The sequence below is a fragment of the Enhydra lutris genome, unplaced genomic scaffold (assembly GCF_002288905.1).
Source record: "Enhydra lutris kenyoni isolate GAN:26980312 unplaced genomic scaffold, ASM228890v2 scaffoldscaffold20, whole genome shotgun sequence".
Lineage (NCBI taxonomy): Eukaryota > Metazoa > Chordata > Mammalia > Carnivora > Mustelidae > Enhydra > Enhydra lutris.
In genome coordinates, this window is record NW_019154104.1 from 26,042,626 (window position 1) to 26,068,061 (window position 25,436).

Below are 25,436 nucleotides of genomic sequence, written 5' to 3' on the forward strand. Positions count from 1 at the left end.
AAGCCTTTGGAAATCTCAACTATTATGTAGCAGTATTGGCTTTAAAGTCACTTTTGATATGGTAAAATTATGTCTGATGTACTATGGAATATTCAGTATAATCATTGAATGTAATTTTTTTAAGCCATCAAATACGTTTTTGTTTTATTCTAACATTCATGATATTTGCAGCATCTTGGTCATGAATAAAATCTGCTTCTAACATTGATCCAATGGAATCACATGTTCTCCTGTATGATAGTCCTCTTATATAGCAGTTTCCAGAAATGTGGCAAAATTCTAAAACGGTATGGGTAACTAAGTCACATTCACTAAAATTGGAATTTGCTTTTATTTCAGAATTGGTTGCTACCTGAAGACCTGGTATTTGGTAGAGCTGACAGAGTTTGTTTACCCTCCATGAATTTGCACTGAATTTGAATTCTTGGGTTTTTAAAAATTATTATATAGTGCTGTTTAAAATAATTTCTTTTGTGCTCCACTGATAAACTATCCCATTTCTTGTTTGTTTAACAGAATCTTCCACAATCTGTAATTGAAAATGTTGGAGGAAAAATTTTTACGTTTGGATCTTACAGATTAGGAGTACATACAAAAGGTAAATACTGTTTTAATTATCTTGCGAAGGAATTACCCTTTTTAGTTCTTAAAAATCGTAATGACACATTCATCACAGTTACTTGAGTGGGTTTGCCTGGAAGATAGAGTACTTCAGGGAGCCTAAAGTTAAGAAGATAAAAACAGATGCCTTCTAAACCTGCACTGACCAGTGTGGTACTAAGTAAACTTAAAAAATCAGGTCTGTACAGCATAGGGAATATAGTCAGTAGTATGGTAGCGATCTTGTGTAGTAAGAGGTGGTAACTGTACTTGAGAGTGGTGAGCAGAGCATAGTGTATAGACTTGTGCAGTCATTGTGTTGTACACCTGAGGCTAACATAACATTGAACATCAACTGTACTTAAGCTGAAGAAGTTAATTGCGTGCCTCAGTGGAAGTAGCCACGTTTTCATTGTCCATTAGTAACATGGTGGCTAGTGGCTACTGTGCTGCAAAGTGCTGAGAGAACTTACTTCCATTGGAGAGTTCTTTGGACAGTGTGCTGTTCTCTGTATCAGTTCCTCTACCTAAAGAATATCAGGTCAGGAAATCAGAAAAAAATGAATGCAGACCTTTTAAAAAGACCTGTGGATTTTCTTTTCCCCATGCTTTTTTTAATAGTTGTAAAATACATTTGAGCAAAAACCAGACCACAATAGTGTATGTGCAGTCATTGATGATTACTATTAGTTTTCTTGCTTATGCTTGTACTTACACAAAGAAATACACAGTGAGAATGGTACCATGGCAGAGAACATTTATTGGACTTTTTTGCTGGGCACTGAGCTAATAGTAAGCTTTTGGTCTTCATTATCTCATTTATTCCTCAGTTCTCTTATTCTCATGTAACAAATAGATGTCTGAGGCTTCCACAAACAGTAGGCATGAACAGTTTCTCTCAGCCATCTCTTGGCAGAATTAGCATTCTTCAACCATTAACCACTGACTTCTTTGTTAAAAGTGTCTGCCAGGATAGTATTCTCTTTGTCCTGGCACCCTTTCTTCTCCCTATCTCCCACTGCTCTGTGCCAGTAGTAGTTAGGCATTTGCTTTTGATGTGTCCTGTGCACTGTACAGTTTCTTCCTTTCACATATATGCCAAATATACAGCCTTCAGAGTAGTGCCTTAGCTATTGAGTCTTCTAGGGAAATGACTATGTTGACCTGATTCCACATTGATCTCTCCCTTTTATGATTCCAGTTATTGATTTAAGTCATCTTTGTTGTGTTCCCCCTATGCGCTTGAGGCTTGGCTCCTGTCAAGCACTAAATTAGTAACAAGTATCTTAACCATGGTATGCCTTTTTGCATTCTTGCCAGTCATCCTTTTGGGAGTTTATTCTGTAGGCCCCATTTAGGGGCCAGATAGAGGCTTATAAGCACTACTCACATAATGTGTGTTGGGGGGGGAATACTTTGTTACGGTTTGCTAATGAATATGGCTGTGACTAGTAACATCAAAATGTTGGGTGTCTTCTTGAACAGTTCCCTCTCTTTAACATAAAAGTCTTATCTGAGTTACCTTCCTCTGACTCCCAGGTCACCTGGACCACTACAAAGAGAGGTTATTGCAGGAAAAAAGATAACCCGTCAATTAGGATCCTGTTTTTCCTATACTGACCGTAATGTTTTTTAAGGGGAAGGGCACATTTTTAGAGGCTCACCGGTATAATGTTAGCAGATTCTCAACATCAAGTACTGCCATGATAAGATGCAAAATAATTTTATCGTAATAGTAATTCGTGGTTGATGGGCTTAATTTTTTTTAGGTGCCGATATTGATGCGTTGTGTGTTGCACCAAGACATGTTGATCGAAGTGACTTTTTCACCTCATTCTATGATAAGTTGAAATTACAGGAAGAAGTAAAAGATTTAAGAGTGCGTAAATGTTTGGGGTGAGAGGGGAGGAGTTACAAAAATTAGTGAAATAGAGCAAATTTTGTGGTATAGCCGTCATTTATTGAACTCTTACAGTTTGCCAGATCCTTTCAAGGGCTGAACGTGTATGCTTGCATTTTATTCTTTACAAGCCTAAAATAAATTTCATCTCATGTTCAGAGTAGGAGATCAGGGAAAAAAGAATAAGTATTAAGCAGTGTTGCTACAGTTACATCTGAGTGGCAGAAATCAATGCTTTGAACCTAGGTTTATCTGATTCAAGAGCCTAGTGTCTTAAAGCTAGTTGTTGAGAACCTAGTCTGTGTCAGGCATTATGCTACTATGTTTAAACAATTTCAAAGGTCTCATTCACTTAAAAGAACTAAAACTAGTATAGGTCTGATATGTAGTTTCAGAGACACTGAACTCCCTTACTCTTCTTACAGGCTGTTGAAGAGGCATTTGTACCAGTTATCAAACTGTGTTTTGATGGGATAGAGGTAAGGTGTAATTCAGATAGTTCTTGCTCTGTATAATGTTGATTGTTGTAGGTTAAAAATTATTTTAATTGGTAAGTTGCTGTGATACTATTTTTTTTTTTTAATAGAAGTGACTCTGTTCTTTGTAGAAAATCAGTTCTAGTCTTTATTTTTTAAAATTTTTATTTATTTTTTTAGAGGGAGTGGGAAGGGAGAGCGAGAATCCTAGGGTGGCTCCACGCTGGGCTCAGTCTCATGACTCTGAGATCATGACGTGGACCGAAATCAAGAGTTGGATGCTTAACCGACTGAGCCACCCAGACACCCCAGTTTTTGTGTTTTTTTGTTTTTGTTTTTTTAAAGAGATGTATTAGAGAGAGAATGAGAGAGATGTGCTGCGGGGGGCGGAGAGGGAGGGAATCTCAGACAGACTCCTTGCTGAGCACAGAGCCTAGAGTGGGGCTCGATCCCAGGATCCTGAGATCAAGAGTCTGATGCTCAACCAACTGAGCCACCAAGGTGCCCCTTAATCTTTTCTCAAAGAGCCTCATGAAATTAAGAGTTAAGATATAGGCAGAAATAACTAAACATTTACTGTGAAATGCTTTTACAAAACTGTTCACTCCGCAGGTTTTCCATTTGCAAATTTAAATACTTTTAGTCTTATTAAGGTAGTAATATATTTTTGCAAATGGAACTTTGCCTTGACTTCATTTAAATTAAATATTTAAGAAGTTGAGAGAAAACTGACCTGATAGTGTGTATGCGGAGATATTTTCTGGTAGGGGAGGATTTACAGAGTTCAGATTCTTTAGATGATACTCATTTCTGTCTGCTGTTCTCCACATTTGTAGTGAAGGCATTTGGAACAAAGCTGTAAGACAGTGAAGCAACTCCAGTTACTTACATTATTTCTGTCATATATAATAGTTCTGGAAAGTCACTGGTAGTGAAGATTGTGAAATTTGGGGAACTGGAAGAATAATCCTTCATCGTTCTGCAAAAAAGGCAACTTCTAATTAATTGCTGCGTAAAGATGACCAGCTTCGTCGTCTTGAAAAGTCGAATGATTAACCTTAATTAAGTAGACGTAAAATGTTAAATTTAATGAAGGTTTGTTCAGGTAGATTTTGCTGTCACTGTTTAAATAAATATAAAACAATGTGTAAGGTAAGGCAGTTTCCTGCTTTCCTCAAAAGAACATTACCAAAGCGGGGGGGTTGTTTGTGAAAGACCTGACTCAATTGTGTGAACTTTTCAGGATGGAGATGAAAGTCAGATGGTTTACTTGAAATATTTAATGTGTTAGTTTTCTGTCCATACATTGTATATAAAAATGACACTATTTTAGGGAATGTCTTTACATTAGAACATTTTAAAAATTACTTTATCCTAACTTAAAATGTCAATATCTGTTGCCTTGCTTTTTGAGTTACGTGTTTTTGTAGCACATAATCTTTATTTCTGTCTAAATTCGGGGAGCAACTGAACTTTGGAATCTGTTTCATTTGAACATTTATGCTGTACCACAAGTTAATTATTTATAAAAGCGTATAGCTGTTTTTCTGTTTTGTAGGTGCATGTTTTAAATGATTTTTCACAATAAGCTCTTTTAAAATCCTGCCTTCTAAAGTGATTTTCTAAAAAGGCTTATTTCTGGCAGCATCCAAAGTTTTGGAACCATAAAATCATACCCTCAGGAATAATGACCAAATCCATACTAAGTTTGTTCATACTTTCACCTTCCCTTGGAAAAAAGGGAGGGGTGCCTGTGTGGCTCCGTTGGTTAAGTGTATGACTCTTCTCAGCTCTGTTCTTGACCTCAGGGTCAAGAGTTCTGGGCCCTGCATTGGGCTCCATGCCCAGCGATGAGTTGGGGAGGAGTTTTGTCGGTTGCATCTATAAGCCTTCAAAATTAGCTAGTGTTTATTTTTGTTTTGTTTCTATTTAATCAAAAGTAAGTTGGGGAAATCTACTCTAATGGTAGATATGTGAGTTCTTAAATAAAAGGAACCCCCTTTTTATTGGCAGGTATATTTGGGCTAAATAAAAGGATGTTGGCCTTATAGTTGGGCACCTTTTAATATATAATCAGTTCACAATTTATGTATATAGAAAACAGTTAATTTTAAATAGTCTGGTAGTAGATGCATTAACAAATGTAGTATATCCAGTAGATGCGTTAGTAAGCATGATTAAAATGAGAGGTATTTATTCAGGTTCTCTTTCATAATGCAGTGTTTTAACATCTGATTAAAATACCTTTGATAAAAATCAGTGGACTTTGGACTTTTGGAGGCACTGTCATATTTATAGTTGATGAGAAGATCCTGGATTTAAAGTATTTTCTTTGTTAAAGAAATGCCTTAAAAATAGTCCGATGGGTATGGAATATTAAGTTTTGTTTTTGTTTTAGATTGATATTTTGTTTGCAAGATTAGCACTGCAGACTATTCCAGAAGACTTGGACTTACGAGATGACAGTCTGCTTAAGAATTTAGATATAAGATGCATAAGAAGTCTTAATGGTATGTTAAAACCTACTTCTATTTGCATAGTAACAGTTTTTGTCAAATACAAAATAGGTTTTACCTCAAATTTAAAATGGAACTTTTTATAGCCCTGCTGTTTACCCATAGTGAGTCAGATGAAATATGCTTTACTTAATAGTTAAGACTGCAGAGGGGTATATGGTAATTTATTTTACTAGTATCTTGCACTGTTACTTCTTTTCTTCCTGGGGCATTTAAAGACTGACATTTGTACTCTATTACTAGTGGTTTAGGTTTCACTGCATAACCCTAATTAATTGTGATCGTATACTCTTGATAACCTTTTCAGCTGTTGTGTTTAAAGGGGTTACTTTTGAACACTATTGTATTTACATTGCTATTACCCTGTTCTCAAAGAACAATTCTTACAAACTTAAGTGGATTAAACCCTTGTCAGTATATCTGGATGGGAAGAAGTTTTAATTCTACAGTCAACGTTTGAGATTAGGCAGATTGTTTGGTTTACAGTAATATTTGTGATAGGAGATTAAAGTTTTAGATTTTTTATTTGCCTTTTTATTCAATTAATGTTACTGATTCAATGAAATAGTTTTTATTTAAGTTTGACATCGGTCTTAGAAAATTGAAAAGGAACATTATCATTGAACTTTTGATGATGTAACGTTCTGTTTTTTCACTCCCTGTTAATCAGGTTGCAGGGTAACCGATGAAATTTTACATCTAGTACCAAACATTGACAACTTCAGGTTAACTCTGAGAGCTATCAAACTGTGGGCCAAACGTGAGTTCAGAATTTGTTGGCTAGCTTATTAAAAATGTTTCAACTGTTGTTCAACACTAACTTTTCTTTTTGCTTTTCCCTTATCAACAGGCCACAACATCTATTCCAATATATTAGGTTTCCTCGGTGGTGTTTCCTGGGCTATGCTAGTAGCAAGAACTTGCCAGCTTTATCCAAATGCAATAGCATCAACTCTTGTACATAAATTTTTCTTGGTATTTTCTAAATGGTATGTGTTTAGATTATATTAAAATAAAATTGATTGTAGACACTGAAGTTTAGTCTTATTTCTATGACATTTCTGCAGCTGGTTTCAGATTCAAATTTTAGTTCATGATGTAGCCATTTAGGTAGCCTTGGGGAGATCATGTTGTATATAAAATGGCAAACCTAAATTCCTTTCCTTTTCCCTAGCTTTCCCAGGATAGTAAGGCAGGTGCTTTTTCTGTGCTTCCGTATCCTCTAAATAAACCCAGAATTTTAGCCGTCATGCCTGCTAAAAGCCAGTGAATTTATATCAGTTTTAGGAAGTATGGATGAAACTACATATACCACTGCTTTTACTCTTCGGACTCTTCTGAATCTCTAGGTCGTTTCTTGGAAATTTTTTTTTGCTTTCAGCTGCCCATTTATCTCTGGTAAAATATTAAAAATGTATATAAAAAGCTTTTAAGAATAACTATAAATGTGTTAAAAGATAGCAATTTTGTCATCCCTTTGAGATTAGCTATTAACCCAGGAGAGTTTTTTTAAAGCTTCTTCATTTCAGCATGTTCACATTTGTCAGTCATTATTTCTTTTAAGAAAAGTAAGCTAAAAAAATGATTGCCAATTCATATTAGTTGCTTTGGCCTAAAAGATTAGGTTTCTTGGTTTGTAATCAAATTGATCTTTGAGATCTGTCTTCCCACTCAGTACCTGCCAAACCTTGTACCTCCTCCCTCTGCAAAAATAGTTCTTTTTTAGTTATTTTATACAAATTTAAGTTACTAGAGATTTATAATATAGAACTGTGCCCCACTTTTCAGTACACATTCTGTTATATACAGATCTGATGATGCTTAATCATATATCAGTTTTGATGAGATGGACTAAAGAGTGTCATAATTTCTGTAATGCTACACATACATAGTAAATAATTCTAAGAAGCTAAGCTTGCTACGAAGGATGGCAAATATTTTTGAATTTTTAATCTCTTCGCTAAAGAACTGAGGTAGCTAACTCATAGAATGCGTCTTGAAAACAATGTTATTCACGTCACAAAGTTTCATCACACATATTCATGTTAGAACCTTTAGGTTGTGAGATAAAATTTCCCTAATCCGTCTCTGTAATTATTCATATTCCTTTGCCGAAATGAGTTAACTTTTTCACCCTCACTTGTCTTTGGACGTAGCCAGTATGAGAATAGGACTTTTGTCTTTCAGGAGGGGTTTATCCTGTTGAAGGTTGAGGTGAACACATCGGATGTCTTGGGATAGTATTTTCTAATTTAAATAGTGCTTTTTTAGTTCTTTGAGAGTCAGAGAAGATGTGTGACTTACCAGCCTGAGAAAGCTACCAGATGGTTTAAGTTGATTTCATAGTTAGAGGAAAAGTATTTGAAGTAGTCTTAACATCAACAGATTAGGAGTAAAAGATGATAAATATCAAGAGGGCAGAATGAATGAAGAAGGATCACATTCACAAATGCTGTATGTTTAACAAAATACGTTTAGATGGTAATATCCAATAGTCTTATCAAGTGCTACAATCTTTTTAAACAGGGAATGGCCAAATCCAGTGCTATTGAAACAGCCTGAAGAATGCAATCTTAATTTGCCTGTATGGGACCCAAGGGTTAGTGTATTATTTTTTCCCCTACAAATTCGCACTGTGCAATAACGAGTAAAAATCATCTGCATAATCTTCAGGGAGACCTCCCATCCTTTTATGTATGAGTGGACATGTCCGTATTACACTTTCTTTTAGATAACCTCAACTATAATTGTCCTCTGATGTGAGAAGCATAATTATGTACCCTGTAAACTCCTTTTAATTGTACATAGTTTATAATATCAAGTTCACTAACATTTTAATTCTATATAGAACTACCTTGTAAGTCAAAGTTTGTGTGGGCATTTGTGCTTAAAAAAAATAAAAGGATACTCAAAATCCCTGTATTTTTTTATTTGATCTAAATATTCTGTTAAAATTGGGTTGTGGTAGGAAAACTGTTTAACGTTTACATGTGGCAAATAACTTCTGAGCAGTATCACTCTAATTACTATGATGTAATTGTAAAAATTGGTTTGGATATTTCAGATTACAAAAACCTGGTTGGGATAAAAGAAGAGCTTCTGTTCTGCTTTTGGGGAACCGCTTACGCAGTTTAGATGTTAACAACATGCACTTTATTAATTGATAAAAGAAATAGAGGTTTCAGTAAGGCTTTTAGGTCTATAAAATTCTATTTTTCTCCAATAATTTCCTATTTTATTACAATATTGAAAATTATGACCGTTTTAAGTCTGTTAATTATATCAAGCTATCTGTTTTCAAGTTTTCCAAACCTCAGTCATTTAATTTTGGAAGGATGTGAATTGATAGTTTCCTTTGTGGAAATATGTCCGTTATCATGAGTATACAGGCAAAGATAAGTTACTAAGTAATTTCATTTTTTCTTAAAATGATAACACAGATAATATAGCCTCAGCATGTTTTAAGAAGCTTATACTTCCTATAAGTTAATGATATATTAAAAACTATGTTTCCATTTTGTTTAAAATTTGTTTTGCACAGAACACTATTTAGCATGACATTTTTGAAAAGTGTAATTGTGTGTGCATCCCCATTTCTGTTGTTGAAAAAAGAAAAACTAAGCATCAATAGATGCTCAGCTAGAACCTTTTTTGCTTGGCAGGCACACTGTTTCTCGTAAGGTTGCCAAAATAGTCATGCCCAAATGACCGAAGCAGACCTTTAGTTGAGACCAAATCTCGGATTCTGTGAAGAATTCCTATAAAAACAATGTCGCCTTACATGGTTTTTCTTTCTCAACTCCAGCTATGAATGACATAAAATGTAATCATTGGTTCAGTTTAACAAGGGGTAAAAAGTCCAAGTGTCTGTTGCATATGTACTTGAAGAAACTGATTGGCTGTTGTTGTATGTAGGTAAACCCCAGTGATAGGTACCATCTTATGCCTATAATTACACCAGCATACCCACAACAGAACTCCACGTACAATGTGTCCGTTTCAACACGGATGGTCATGGTTGAGGAGTTTAAACAAGGTAAGTGTTTATCCTTATGCTCTCCTTTATACACGAAGGATCTACATACCATTGTAGACCCAGTAGTTGGCTATGCAGTTTAAAATGAAGAAAGCAGTCACTGAAGTGGGTTTTGGTGTTTAGATTACAGTATGTATTTGAGAATTGACTTGAAAAACTCAGTTTTTATCCTTTGAGGCAAATTATTTTTGATTATAGACTAGAAAGTTAACCAATTTAAAGCTCTCCCCTTAGGTGGCCCTTTATGGGCTACTTTTAGTGCTATGCGGTTGCCTTGTAAAGTTTTAAAATGATACCAGCTTGTCTCCACTGGTGACAAAAGAGATGCTTTTAGCAAGCTATATACTTTGAGTAGGATTGGGGCCAGAATGCCTATTACTTGGAAGAACCTGTAAACTTTCTGAATCCCAGCAGTACTGTTCCAATTTCATTGCCAAAAATGGTCTTTGAGGGAAGTAGCTGGAGCAGGATTATTTGATTTGATTGATAATAGTCATGGAAAGAGAAGTAGCTGTACCACTACCAACTTCAAACTTAGGAGTGTAAAATTCTTTTCTCTTCATGGGAGAATGTTGCTTAGAAACATCAGGAAGCTTGTTTTTAGAGAGGCCAGAATCAGAGCTTATGGGAAATTTTTCTTTCTTGGTTAACTACAGTGCTTCACTTTTTGGAGAGAGCCATCCTATGAGCATGGCATTGAGAGTAATGCTAATTTACCAGAAATCTGGCTCTCAAAAACTCCTCAACCTTCTTGAGAAGTGTTTATGTGAGAGTCTCTATGTTCTAAGGTCATAGACTGAAATTGCTATTTGTTTAAGTTACGATTTTAGGATTATAGTGAATGCATGTGGTATGTTTAAGATCTTTAAAATTCTAGATTGTTAGACCGAAGCATGCCAACATTCTAATATGTTTTTAATTTAGGTCTTGCTATCACAGATGAAATTTTGCTGAGTAAGGCAGAGTGGTCCAAACTTTTTGAAGCTCCAAACTTCTTTCAAAAGTACAAGTATGTATTTTAAGGCATGTCAGACATGTTGCTCTCTTAAGTAATGGTTTAATGGTAGCATATGTGACATCTCTTCTTGCTAGACTAACGTAGTTTTTAATTTTCCTTTAAACATCTTCCATAGGATTTTCCTTCCTGTCACAGAGGGTGTACTGTTTTTAGTAAACCCTTTATTTTTCCTTTGTTGAGGTGAAGTGTAGCCCCTATAGTTTGCTGCCTGGTGTAACTGAACTACATTTGTAGCAACGTTAGTTCTGTAGGCGTCTTTAAGTCATCACCAGAACACTCCATCCATATGCCTTGGCAGAGGAGTGAGCAGTTAAAATCTGTAGTTACTGTTCTCTCTCAGGAAACGAAGTATTTTGCAAGTTCTGGAAACTTAGCATTGAGATTCTATATAACCATAGGCAGATCTAATAAAATGTGGACATAGAGTCAGTGAAGTGTTTCCATTAGTTATAGCCCATGATTGGCCTACCATTTTCCCCAAATGTTAATAAAGCCCCTCAGATAGTTCTACAAATAATTTTCTTGGAAACTAAGTGGGTGTAATATTTTTTACGAATGGTTTTAATATAATGATTTCATACCTTAGTACAGGATAAAAGCCTGATTGTGTTGGTTTTGATGAAAATTGTAAGTTATAATAAATCTTACTTTTTAAAAAAAAATGGACTTGCACTTTTATTTGCCCTGAGCTGAAAACTTGCCAAAGTCCCACTTAAAATTTTTTTCTTTAATGCTTGAAACTTTCCTGACCATTTGATCTTGTGTTGGATTGTGTTTTGTAATAATCTAAGCAAGATTGCTTTATGCTATTTCCCCAATTAAAAACAAGAATGATGACCTTCATGATGTCTCTGTGTTTTGTTTCTGTATCTTTTGCATGAAAAAGCAATATGGAGCCAGCTTAATTGTTGTGTTCTGGGAGCACGGCGTTGTCAGTAAATATTTAAATAGCATAACATTGAATGCTCTTGTTTATTACTTATTCCCCATAAGTTGTGCTTTTCCATTTGGCGGATAACTTTTTGTTTTTTATTTTAACCGATGTTGAGGAAGTACCTTTGAACATTTAAACTAATAAACACATATTCTGATATTTAAGACTACAACATCAAAGTATGTAATTGCTTGTATGGAGAATAAGGAAGAAATTGGTTTTTTAGAAAAATACCAGCATCTCTTAATACCTGATAATCAAAGACTAAGCTAGAGTCATTCTTTTCCTGTCTCACTTCCTCATAGGACTAAGGTGGGTAGAAAGAAGTTTTTGAAAGTACTCAAGTGGCTTCCTTCACTTGAAAGATTAATTGTTGAAATTGAAACCTTGATAGTGTCATCTGTTTGAATACATTTGCATTACCAGAACTTCGAAGGGTTTTTTTTTGGAACCTTGTTTAATCTTTAGTCTTTTAGAAGTTTTAAGTTGTCCTTTATGCCAAATAGTACTTATAAAGTCCTCAGTGGACTGAATGAAGGATCATAGATTATTGTCTTTAGTGAGTTCTCTTGAAACAAATCATTTTAGGTGATCAAAAACAACTTCACAAGCATGATTAGGTTTGAGGAGGCAGCAACAAATAGAGGAAATTGTATCATAAAATTTAAGTTTTAGCTGTGAGTCCTGAGAAAGCAGATTTGAAAATGTGACAGTAAGGGGCTAGTTTTATCTATATCAAATCCTGTTTATATTTTTAACTTCTCCAAAAATGTTCCTCTCTATAAATATCTAGTGCTTACTATCATTAGAATGTAGAGGTAGTCATAGATTTGAATTTTTCTTTTAACATATCAAATGTAATACCCCCCAGATCGGCTGTACAACTGAATTGAAATCCTTCGTTTTCTCTTGAGTCTAAGTTGGTTAAGCCTTGTTTGAAGTATATCCTGAAAGTAGTGCCATTTGTTAAATATTAGATTTTAAATTGTAATATACCTACCTATCATTCTTAGAAGGGAGGGAAGCATGGGAAAATTTCATTTTCTTAAAAAAGCAGACAAGTCATCTTCCAGAAGATCTCAGTGTTCCTTGAGAAAAAGGGGTAACATTGCTTTGTGCAATTTTAAATAACTATAAGAAGACATTTTTCATGTTTTTCCTTTAAGATAATTCAGGTTGACACATAGCCGTAAAATCATCATTGACATAGGAAATGTGAATACTTATTCAGGTATTCCATTTCACTAGGAAAAAGAGGAAGGAAAGGTAATAGCAAGAGGCCAGCATGTTTTCTAAGGTATAAGATTATTCATGATTTCAAGGAGTTTGTGTGAATATATGAATTTAGCCTTAAAATGTTTTAAAAACTTAAAATACTGAACTTTAACTCTTGGGTTCCAAGTTGCTTACAAGGATTTTCCTCTAAGATAATTAGATTTTTCAGTGCACATATTTGAGCTATAATCTACCCAGGTAAAATATTAATGTGATGAAATGGCCAGGAAACCTGCTTACGTACTGTTTTTTGGGTAAATAAGGTATTTATTAGGTTACTAGGTAATAAAAGCTGCTAAATTGTTCTTAAGAATTTTTAAATAGGTTTTAATTCATTGGAGATATATTTTTATAGTAAAATTTTTTTATTGGAAAACTGGAGATCTTTAAATTTGGGGGAAAGTATGACTTGCATTAAGACTTGAGAGTGTCTCCTGAAGGCATTTGAGTATCTTGAGCAAATAAATGATGGTGGCAGTTGGAAATTGGAGATCACATTTTTTGGGATAGCAATAAAACATATGTAGTCTAAATTTAGAAATACTTCTTGGTCTCTCTGTTTTCTGATAGGGACCTTAGGAATTGAATACCAGTTCTGGTTTTTAAAACTTAACAAATTTGGTTGGTATTTTGGTTTCAGTTTCTTAGCCGGATGAGTATTTGTTTTATAAGTGGATTCCTAATGGCAGGTTGTTTCTATTAAACTTAATTGTATTTTATATATCCTTTTTTGCTTAAAATTGCTTAGATGTGGCTGAGTAAAGGACATAACCACACCCCCCCAGGCCTCCCTCATTACAATAAGTACCAAAGGTGAACTTTTTAAACTTCAAAACTTTAAACTTTGAATTCCACCAAAATTATGTTCAAATGGATTGTATGTTTTGCCTTTGTAAATAGAGAACATTGTGCATCATTTGTTGAAGACTCAGGTGATGATTAAGAACATCCATTTAAATAGTGTGGTAAAAGAGTAGTTTAGAGACTGAGGGACTTTTGTCCCTGTCCTAGGTGAATGCAGACAACTTTGCTTTTTGTGCACATGCCTGCTTTTTATAGTTTGTTGTCTCTCATTGTAAGTTGTCACGCTTCTGTCAGAGAGCTCTTCTCCATTTTCCTCCCCACCCCCGACCCGCCCAATCTGCTCAGGTTGCTGACTGAGCTTGTGAGGATTTTAGTGCATTTAAGAGAATTTAAGGGCTCTGAGAGTGGGTTTCTGTGTTCATAAAATGCATGAGCTTTTAGTGCTTTTATGTGTCTTTTATTAACTTCTATTTATTTGAGCCATCTGTGTTTGTTCTGTATATTTGGTTTGATCCAAATAATGCTGAACAGATTTAAACTGGTGGTAAGGGAAGTATTGGTCTATACGGATTTGAGCTGCATATTCACATATATGTCTACATGTTTTCGTATTTATACATACTACCTCTGTTACCTTGTTGATAAATACTTGAAGTTAGATCATTTGAGCTTCACTTTTTCCCTGCCAGTAAGAGGCATTACCCTATACTACAGATGACGTACATAAACAAGTCTCACTTGGGTTACGTAGTTAGGAAGAATCATAACTGGTTTTCAAGTACTTAATGAGAGTAAATAATAAGTAATCAAATGGAATATTTTAAGGAAGAATGGTTAAAAAATGCTTTAACTTGCCAAATTTCCACTGTCCCTAACCTAAACATCTTCTCTCTCTCTCTCTCTCTCTTTTTTAATGGCTAATTTGAACTGGGGTTATTAGTTTTTTTCAGACATTTGGTTTTGGTCCGAAACCTTATTTATAATATGTGAAAGATAAGGGTTTCAGCCTTTTTTTTAAAAAAAGAATTAACTAATTTAAAAATTTCCATCGTGCTCTGGTATTTAAGACTAGTGCCCATACTGTCCGTTTGCTTTTTTTGTGAGGTAGTTTCTGGTAAGAAGTTTGGCTTCTCGTACCTCAAAAATGGGTTCTGTGGAAGAGTACGTTGGACTGGACTTTTTTAATATCATAAAATTACATGAATTATATTTTAGTTCTAAATAGTTTGTTTTAAAAAGACTTAAATTTTTAGCATTTGGTTATGATGGCATTTTATAAAATGAAAACTTGCCTTTTCTCTAATTTAATGGAATTGGATTCTGCATAAAAATCAGATTTCTTCTTTGCTCTCATGTTAGTCATGTCTGCTTTTTAATAGAAATTTACGGTGTTATTTGAAAAAAATCATGAGGCCTGTCTTTAGTATTCAGTTTAATTTTTGCTGCCTATTAATTTGAGTAAAAAGCATGGTGTGTTTGAACTGTTTTTGAGCTTACTGATGTAATATGTATAATTAGTGATCTTGTTTTTGTGGCTAGAGACTTGGTGCATTATTTCTGTTAAAAAAAAACTTTGTTTTAATAGATTATATTTTAGTGAGCAGCTTATAGATACAAAGTACTCCACCAGAGTCTTTGAACAAACTATCGGTTAATGTTTGTTTATTGTTCTTGAACTAAGCTGCTTTGGGATAATTTATAAAATCACTCTTTTTCAGAACAACTAAACCCACCAATAGTTAGAAACGAGGAATTGAGCTTTTAGGATTTTATGTACATCTTAAGATTGCAGTCCCCCTTGCTAAACTGATACTGATCTAGAACTGTCACAAAACTATTACATTATGGTGTTAATATCCAGCACAAAGCAGTTAAATAAAATAAATAGCATGTTGTCTTTATCTCCAAAGGCATTATATTGTACTTCTAGCAAGTGCACCAACAGAAAAACAACGCCTAGAATGGTGAGTATAAGATTAGACTTTACAGAGAAAATAAGCAAAAATCAGATAGCTTCAGAACACAGCAGATGGGAGAAAGCTTGTCCTCCCATTCAGTCTGGTTTTATCCATAAATGGAACTTTCCTACTTGTAGCGAAGTGTAGGCATTTGGGGATTCATACACAACTGTTTTTTGTTTCCCTTAGGGACATTCATATATTATTAACTATATTTAAAGTTCTTTGTTTTAGCTTACTGATTTTTTTCTTTTAAATATTTGCAGGAATGTCTTTTGTAACCTTCTTAGTTTGAAATGTGGCTTGATTATCCTTCCTCAGTTTTGCTTCAGCATTTTTGTTTAGAGCCTAAGACTGGTTTTATCTATGTGAGTTCATATGGTTGAACTGCCCTCACATGTATTTAAGTATCATCTTCATTTTACTGCTTGGTGTAAATGTATTTGACTTTGTGCATTTTATTTTATTTTTTAAATTAACCAGAACTTTCATTAATACTAAGTGACATTTGTTCAGGGTGGGCTTGGTGGAATCAAAAATCCGAATCCTGGTTGGCAGTTTGGAGAAGAATGAATTTATTACGCTGGCGCATGTGAATCCCCAGTCATTTCCAGCACCCAAAGAAAATCCTGACAAGTAAGCAGTCTTCTAATTTCATCTAGTTTCCTTCTCTCCTTTTTAACTTGTGCTCATAGAAGCTTAGGCAGTTTTTAATAACTAGAGTCACCATTCTGTTGATCATATATGGCACAAAACCAATTTGAGATTAGTAGATTAGGTTTTCCAGATTGGAAACAGGAGAAAAATTATTTCTTGAAAAAAATCAATATTAAAATACTTTTCTCTGATAATAGTCTAATGATATACCTATTAACTAATTAGAGTTCAAATGATGCATATCTGCCTTTTAGCATTTCTTGAAACTTCTCACCCGTGGTATACAGTGGTCATCAGAATAGCTGCTATCCCAGATGTGTCTTGCTTTTCATCTAAATTTTTTGAAAGAGAGAACATGCTTTCAATTTACCTTGCAAAAATCTGATTTGTGTTAGATTCTGGAACACTGGGAAGATCTGTTAATAAAAGGCTCCCATTATTCTTTTAAGGGTCTTTCAATTTCTGGTTCAGTTCCTGTATTATTATTTACTTGAGATTCTACTTTGCCTATATTTCATTGCATTTGGAAGGTGAAAGGAGTTAAAAAAGATAAAGTAGCATTAAAGAAAGATTGAAAAATGTAGGAGAACCGATCGTTTGAGATTTTGTGACAGTGGTATGGCCATTACTCTGATTTGTTGATAGAGATTATTTTCTTTTGCAGTCCCGTAAAAGAGTTGTTATGTGAGCTTTTTTATCACTTTTTGTTGCTGCAGTCTTAATTACTAAAAGACTGATCCATTCAGCACATAGATTATTGATTGTTCACAAGTACCTGAATCACCCATTGTTCTACTATATTGTGCTGTAGTCACATTACTTTCATGTCCTCTTTCTTCTTTCTCTTTTCTAAAAAAAGATTTATTTGTTTTAGAGAGAGAGAGAGAAAGAGAGAGAGCAGGGGTCAGGGGGAAAAGGAGCACAGGGAGAGGGAGAGAGAAACCCAAGCAGACTCTGTGCTGAGTGCAGAGCCCAGCACAGGGCTCAGTCCTGTGACCCATGAGATCACAACCTGAGCCCGAACCAATAGTCAGATGCTCAAACCAACTGCACCACCCAGGTGCCCCTCATGCCACCTTTTCAACTGAGTTTTAAAATTTTAAGGAGTATATGTTAAGTTCTAGTTAAAATTTTTGTCTAGAATACTCTTTCTTTCAGATTTTTCTAAAATGCATTATTCCTTTTCCTTTGTTAGTTTGAACATAATTTTGTTGTGCCTTTCGTACTTGGGATCATCATTAACATTGGTTGTCACTACCCTGTGTATATAGTCATAGGAATATGAAGGACAGGCATTGGGGGGGGGGTAGTTTTGATGGAGTTTTGGTTTAGAACTTCACTTAGTTTGCTGACACATTTGTATTCCAAGTTCTTCCGCATACCTCAGGTTGTCAACCACATTGATAACATTTTCATGAAGTCTTGATAAAATAGTAACACTTTTCTTACTTTGCAGGGAAGAATTTCGCACGATGTGGGTGATTGGGTTAGTGTTTAAAAAAACAGAAAACTCAGAAAATCTCAGTGTTGATCTCACCTATGATATTCAGTCTTTCACAGATACAGGTATATCTCTCCTTGGATGATCCAAACACGTAACTTGCATATTTTAATTTGTCTTCATGTGTACCATAGTAATATTTGCAATAACTGTTAATTTACTTGGGAAAATTAAACAGTGATTATCAGAATAATCGTAATGTTTTGGATTAGTTATTAGTTTCAGTAATGTCTAATGTATAAAGGGGTTTTTTTTTGTATTATAGCTTTAAAGTTAAGTAGGATCATTTTAATTTGTTCACAGTTATTTTTGAAGTTAGAAGAGAATTTGATTTTGTAGAAGACTGAGTCTGTGTCTGACTGCCTCAGTAATCTTGAAGCTTAGCCATTGACAAAGCTAGACTTCTGGTGATGTGAGGAAGTTTTATTCTTTGTGTCAAATATATAGACTCAAGTGTTGATTCACAGTTAGAGTATCGGTGATTAGAGCTACATTTCAGATTGACCTATACCCTGAGAGAACAGAGATAGAATAGTTTATCTAAAGAACAAATGAGTGTAGTTCACAGAAGCAAAGGCTATACACAGATGTACAACTTTTCAAGGGAATGGTAACTATGTATAGAGACAGAGATGAATATGCAGGTGTGGCGACTAGAAGGTGGTGGCACTATGTGTGGGATCACTAGCAGTGTGCCCTCCGGGAGCTGCCTTTGGCGATGTGGGTGCTGTCTGTTGTGATTCTGACCACAGCAGCCTTGCTGTTGGTGATACAGAAGCAGTTTAAGTTTTCAAATGAAACAAAATGAACTCTAAATGAGACCCATGGTAGTTGCCTCCTTGGAGAATTCAGATTAAAAATACTCTGTTTTTATGAAAAATTGAGTTGATTTCTCTCAAATAATTGATAAGTAGGTTTTTCATTTTTAGGCATGTAAGTGGCATAATACACAATTCTTGATGAGGAACACTGGGAACACTGAAGGATATTTAGTGTCCCTAGCAAGTAGTAACTCTTAATAACTGACAACAAAAACACTCATACAGATTTTTTTAGGATGTGATTTGGAGGGTAGTAACTACATTGCTGAACACCGCAGAAGTGTTTTTTTCCAGAGTAAAAATTCTGATGTCAACTTGAACTATAAGAAATCCTGTAGAGATACTTGAATTAGAAAATTTGTTTTGTGCATTTCATCCTCAATTTTTTATCAAAGATTGTTGATGAACCATTGGGATTTTCAAGGAATTTTTATTTTGGGAGGAAAGTGTTTAGTTGTCCTGGATCTTGAAACATTTTAATGGAATACTTTGTGGGGTTTTCTTTTTTCTTTCTTTCTTTCTTTTTTTTTTTTTTTTTTTAAGATTTTATTAGAGCATGAGTGAGTGTGCACAACCCCGCACAAGCAGAGGGTAGGAGCAAAGGGAAAGGGAAAAGCAGGCTCCCCGCTGACCAGAGAGCCCCATGTGGGGCTCCATCCCAGCACCCTGAGGTTACGACCTGAGTGGAAGGCAGATGCTTAAATGATTGAGCCACCCAGGCTAGGCTCCCCCTTTGTGGGATTTTTTTCTTTTTTTTTTTTTTAAATTCAATTAACATATAATGTATTATTGGTTTCAGAGGTAGAGATTAGTGATTGATCAGTCTTACATCACACCTAGTGCTCATTACATCACGTGCCCTCCTTAGTGTCCATCACCCAGTTAGCCCATCCCCCCCACCCTTCTCCCCTCCAGCAATCCTGTTTGTTTCTTATGCTTAAGAGTTTCTTATGGTTTGTCTCCCTCTGTCATTTTGTCTTGTTTTATTTTTTCCTCTCTTCCCGCATGATCCTCTGTGTTGTTCCTAAATTCCACATATCTGCAAGATCATATGATAACTGTCTTAATTTCATATGATTGACTTACTTTGCTTAGCATAACACCCTCTAGTTTCATCCACATTGTTGGAGATGGTGAGATTTTTTTTTTTTTTTGATGACCAAGTAGTATTCCATTCATCTGTTGACGGACATCTGGGCTCTTTTCCATAGTTTGGCTCTTGTGGACATTGCTGCTATAAACACTGGGCTGCACATGCCCCTTCAGATCACTACATCTGTATCTTTCAGGAATACCCAGTAGTGCAATTGCTGGGTCTCGGGTAGCTCTGTTTTCAACCTTTTGAGGAACCTCCATGTTGTTTTCAGGAGTGGCTATACCAGCTTGCATTCTTTGTGGGATTTTCTAATAGAACATTTAATATGTTCAGTACTCAAATTCTTACTTCCAGTCTCTTCCGATCTTTTTGATCTCAGGTATTGGCAGCTATATCCCTGTAGTTGTTCAGGCTAGAAATCTTAGAGTCCTCCTTGACTCCTGCTTTTCTCATAATTTGATGATGAATCCTTTTGTCTCTACTTTTAGTATCTGTTGAGATTCCTGCTACTAATTGCTATCTGCTGCTTTCCCACTAGTCCAAGCCATTTATCATTGTTCTGTTGTATTACTCTCATTAACTACAGTTTCCTTGGCCTGTCCTAGCCCAGCTACTAATGGGATAATGGTTATTCTCAGCCAGCATACGAAATGATATTAAGCCAGATCATGTCTTGCCTGCTTAAAAACTATAATGGCTACCATTCTCATTTGGAAAGAAGTTCAAGTCCTTCCTTACTGTGGTTTGCAAGCTTTTACCTAATCTGGACTTCTCATTATGTCTCTGGCCTCATTTCCTGTTGTAAGTTTAAAATCCTTTATCCATATGTCTTGGGGCCAGAAAGGTAATAAAGTTAGTAAGTAATATTCCTTGTAGGGCTTGGAGCAACATTTGGTAGTCAGTGACAGTTAGCGTTTCTTCAGGGAACTGTTTTGGATTCACATTAAGCAAAGGTAGCCATATAGCCATATAGACCATATAGCCACAAATAGGTTAGATCAGGGTTTGTTGTTACCAGATGAGTTTTGGTGCCAATTTTGGGAAGAACTTATGTTTTGGGAGCTTTTGGGATTTCTAGAATTGCTCTTAAGGGATTATGGATTTTGTTTTTTTTTCTTCTCTCCAATGGCCTTTTTGTTGTTCTTCAAACATCCCAGACATGCGCTCAACTGAGGACATTTTGTCTTTGACCTTGGATCTCCCTAGAATGTGGTTCCATCAGTTATCTTTGCTTACTTCACTTTGATTTCACTCTCCGCTCTGATGTCCTCTCAGTTTCTACACTGAGTTTCTTGTTTTCTTCCCTACTCAGTTTTTCTCCATAGCACTATCATCATTTGATATGAATTATTTTTTACTTCGTTGTTTCCTGTTTATTGTATTGTCCCTACTAGAATGTAGACTCGAAGTTCTTTTGGTCTCTTATTCTCTACTGTATCCCCAATGCCCAGAACAGTGTGAGACAGTATAGGTGCTCAATAAATAATTTGTCATATGACTGAGTGAATGAATTTTTCCATTTGGGGATTTTCTGGAACTTATTTGGATGAATTTATTTTTAGCATTTTCTTTTTGTGCCTGTGACCTCTGTTATTTGAGTGATTGTACAATAGAAGATGGTGAATACTTAAACTTTTATCCTGCACATTCTTGAAAAGGTATCTTTGGGTTTAGTCAGTAAGCTTGACTTTTGCTGCATTTGTTACATAATTGGGCTAGAATTTTAAATAGTGGTAGCACAAAAGGGTATGAAGAAGCCCCCTTTCCCCCCAAAATTCTGCTGTTTCTCAGAGTTCCTCTTTAAAGTTACTATTTTAAGAGTAATTAACTGGAAGAGTTAGTATACTTTGTGCTTTTATTCATTCTGTAGACCTCGTGGTATAAAAGGTACTCAAGAGTTTGATTAGGCAATGGATTATGTCAGATGAGAGGTAATTTTGGCCTGATCATTTTATGCACAGGATTGATAGGAAGTGATCCTTACTTAGAATAGCTTATCCTGGTTTAACTGTCTTTGTTAAAATGTTTCTATTTCTTGTAACAATTTCCTAATTGTGTAGTTTATAGGCAAGCAATAAACAGCAAGATGTTTGAGGTGGACATGAAAATTGCTGCAATGCATGTAAAAAGAAAGCAACTCCATCAGCTACTACCTAGTCATGTTCTTCAGAAGAAGAAAAAGGTAAATTTAGAAAGTACTTACAAAAGCATTACTAGCATGATGTTTTTACTGTGTTCAGCCTATCCCTACTTCAGCATTTAGACTCTGTTTAAGGCATGCTTGAAGTAGATCACAGCATTTTAAAAATCTGTTCCAGGGAGCAGTCCCATTATGTGAAACCTTGCTCCCAGTCGTATTTCTTGCACATACTTGGAGACCTCAGACTAGTGGTGATGCTTCCTGTCCTTATTTTACATAGGCTTATAGTCTCTTTCAGAGTCTTCTGTTTTTATCCATTTAATACCCACCTCAGTAGCTAATTTCCTTTCCTTTAAAAAGTCAGTTAGGTAACATGTGGATAAATTACATGACTTTTTATAAAATGGCTTTGTTTTATTAAGAGTATAGATGTGTATTATTGAAAAATTAAGTTATTGAATATAAAGATCACAAACAGAGGTGACCAGAATTAATGTTTTGTAGCATGTCGTTCTGGTAATAGTGCTTCCTGTCAAATAACTTACAGCCATATTTTTCTTTTATTTATTTATTTACTGACTTCCTTATTACATTTTTTTCTTTAAATAACTCTTAAAGGACATATTTTTCTTATTTAAACTTACTGTAAAGGACATACTAGAATTTTAGTGCAGAGATGACAGTTACATTTTTACTTTATGTGATTTCAAGAATAGGTGGCTAATTTCTATAATGGAATATACATTGCAGTGAAAATGAATGGGTTAGAGCTACATATATTAGTATGTTAAAAGGTTCTGATGAATATGTATTATTTAATAATTCTATAGTTTTAATTTTACAAGTTTAAAAAATGTAAAACAATATATTATTTAAGAGAATATGAAAGAAAAGTAGTATAGCATATAGTATGATATAGGCATCTAAATCAAGGAGAAGAACTTTGGAGTAGATAGGCTGGTTCAGTTTCAGTTCCACTACTTCCCTGCTGTGACTTGGGCCACCTGTATAATCAACATCATGTTCTGGATTTGCTTCTCTAAAATTAAGATAATATTCCTCATTAGATATTTTGTGAGGATGAAATGAGTTAATACCTGTAGGAAGTGGTTTCGACTAGTGCTTATTAGCACATAGCAAATGCTCATATTTGTTTCTATTGCCATCACCATAACTTGGGGGTAGAGGTACTTGCTTTTTTAGTCTGGTCTAAAATGCAGTTTTAAAAGGCACTTTTGTTTTTAAAGTAACTTGGTACATTAAAGCCTTTATGTGACTTGTTTTGTTCTCATCCTGATGCTTTTGTGAGTTAACTAAATAATCTAGAAAGTGGCAAAAAGTACTGTTCTTTTCTCAAGCCATTTTATTTATTTGTAATAAAATATACATAAAGTTTGCCATTGAATAATTTTATTTTTAAACTAAAATATCAAGCCAGACATTTGTCTTCTGATTGTCCCTTGGTGTTATTAATGAGTTTAAACAACCATACTTAAATGTGTCTTTACTCCATGTAAAAGTATATAAACATTTTGTGTGTTTTCAGAAGTCAATGTAAATAGATTGTTATGTTCTTTAACATTATTTAGCTATTTCTATTTTATTAAAACATCTATTTATGTCTGAGGGAATTAGATTTTCCAGAGCCCTTTATTCTCTGGTTACCTTTTAAAACCCCTATTCACATGGTATTGTTGATATTTGAAACGACAAAAGTACAGTTTAAATAAATTTTATTTTTATTCTATTTCTTAAGGTATTATCTATCTAAATATAATCTTCTAGAAACAAAAAGGATTATTAGCATTCAGAAATAACTTACTTAGTCTAAACTTTGTTATTTATCAAATAAAGCTTAACCGTACTCTCATCACCCAGTAATAGCTACTTTTCACATTCCAGTGTGTATTTCTACATAGTCTCTTGGTGCACATATGTAATCACATATCATATGTATTTTTAAAAGGTTTTTGTTGGTACATGCCCTTTTGTGACCTGCTTTTTGGGTGTTTATTATGTGTCCAAATTATATTACATTACAGATACGATGTGGCTGCTTAGTATTTCTTTGTGTGGCTATAGTATGACTATATCTGTACTTTATTTGACATCATGTGGATTATTTCTAAGTTGCCACTAGTAAAAAAACACTTTGTTTTTAGAAGTAGTATCTAGAAATCTAGATCCATGAATCTTTTCTTAGACTCTTCTTGATTACTTCCTTTTATTAACTGCTATTTATTTGCAAAGCACTGTATGAATGTTTTTCTATGTTTTTAATGATACGACAACCCACAGGTATTGTCTAATAGAAGAAACCAAGTGGTTAATAAATTCGCCCATGGTTGTATAATAGGAGATGTGAATTCGACCTAGGTTTCAGTGCACGTGTGTTTATTTCTCTTTGTAGTATGTTCTGTCATTATTTATCTTTTATTAGAAAGTGTGGATAGAACATTTATGGTATCTTGGTACTGAAGTCTCTCGTGCCAAATTTGGTATAGACACAGGCAAAGCAGAGCAACTGTTTTGTGTTCAAACCAGCCAGTTAAAACCTTCAGGTTCACAGATCATCCTCAGCAGTGGCCTGTTGTCTCACAGATGTTTGATCACCTGGGCAGGCAGGTAACTATGTAGATTTAGTGTAATTTAGTTACTGTGCACTGGTGGAGAATGAAATTGGTAGCATTTTTGCATAGGAAAGAAGCTCATTAGAAAATTCTTTTCACAACTGACTTCATAAACATGTGGCATTACTTTCTCTTCTCTCCATTCTGCCAGGTCTCATCTTCCCCATTTGATTAATACTGATTTATGTACAAAAGTAATGTCTGTAGTGCTAGATCAAAGAATGTCTTGTCATTTGGGGAACTAGAGCACACACATACACACACAGACACACACACGTATGGGAAATGGGTTTTTGTCAGCAATGCAGTCGTTTCCATTAAAATGTTTCTGTAGGTAAGTGGAGCACCAAGGCTAAAAAGTATTCTGGAAAAAAAAAGCTGAAGAAATCAATTTGATATTGCAATACCATTGATTGTAGAAACGGAAACTAAGTTCTTTAAAAATCGTGCTTTATTTTGGTTTTCCTATATTAAGTAACATGTTGAGTGCTTTGATTTTTGAGAAGCAGGACTAGCATTAGGATTTACATGTGGATATTAGGTTTCACTTTCAGGAAGTATTTCTGCTGTTTCTATTTTCACAGGATAATTTATACTATTAGATGTACCGTGTTAAAATTCTAAGTTGGCAGGCAGAGCACCAGAAATTCTTTCTTTTGAGAGAGCCTCATTTATTTATAGATGTTTAGAAGTGGTACTATGCTGTACTTATTTGGTAATTTTTTTGATATTACACAATTTTATGTTCATTGTAGAATAATTAGAAATTGGTCACAGTCCCCAAAGCCAGAGATATTCATTGCTAGTATTGGGTTTATCATTAAGACTTTTTTCCTTATATGTGTATGTGTGTGTATATATTTATAGTTGTCTGAGTTAAGATCCATGTGTTTTCACATTATAGTGCTTTTTAGTGTGCAGTGTATCTTGTGGAGAATGTGTACGTTTAATGTAGCATTCCTTTCTCCTTTTTTCTCCCATGGAAGAATTGTAGTGTAGTCAGGCCTCTTAAAAGTCAGAAGGTGTGTATCTACAAAATCTTCGCCTTGTATTACAAGTCAGCATGACACTTCG

General features: G+C 34.7%; 1 protein-coding gene across 4 annotated transcripts in view; it reads left to right on the top strand.

Annotated features, from left to right (window-relative positions):
- The window catches only part of LOC111148683 (poly(A) polymerase alpha), a 58,985-nt gene that overhangs the window by 19,136 nt on the left and 14,413 nt on the right, over positions 1-25,436 (top strand). For all 4 annotated transcript variants that reach the window (XM_022505458.1, XM_022505462.1, XM_022505460.1 and 1 more), the window contains exons 4-16: positions 517-598; positions 2,370-2,479; positions 2,926-2,979; positions 5,375-5,486; positions 6,163-6,252; positions 6,343-6,481; positions 8,019-8,091; positions 9,408-9,528; positions 10,453-10,537; positions 15,470-15,523; positions 16,034-16,153; positions 17,631-17,740; positions 21,653-21,774. In XM_022505458.1, the coding sequence (XP_022361166.1) occupies positions 517-598; positions 2,370-2,479; positions 2,926-2,979; positions 5,375-5,486; positions 6,163-6,252; positions 6,343-6,481; positions 8,019-8,091; positions 9,408-9,528; positions 10,453-10,537; positions 15,470-15,523; positions 16,034-16,153; positions 17,631-17,740; positions 21,653-21,774 (1,272 nt within the window). The remainder of the gene's footprint in view (positions 1-516; positions 599-2,369; positions 2,480-2,925; positions 2,980-5,374; positions 5,487-6,162; positions 6,253-6,342; positions 6,482-8,018; positions 8,092-9,407; positions 9,529-10,452; positions 10,538-15,469; positions 15,524-16,033; positions 16,154-17,630; positions 17,741-21,652; positions 21,775-25,436) is intronic.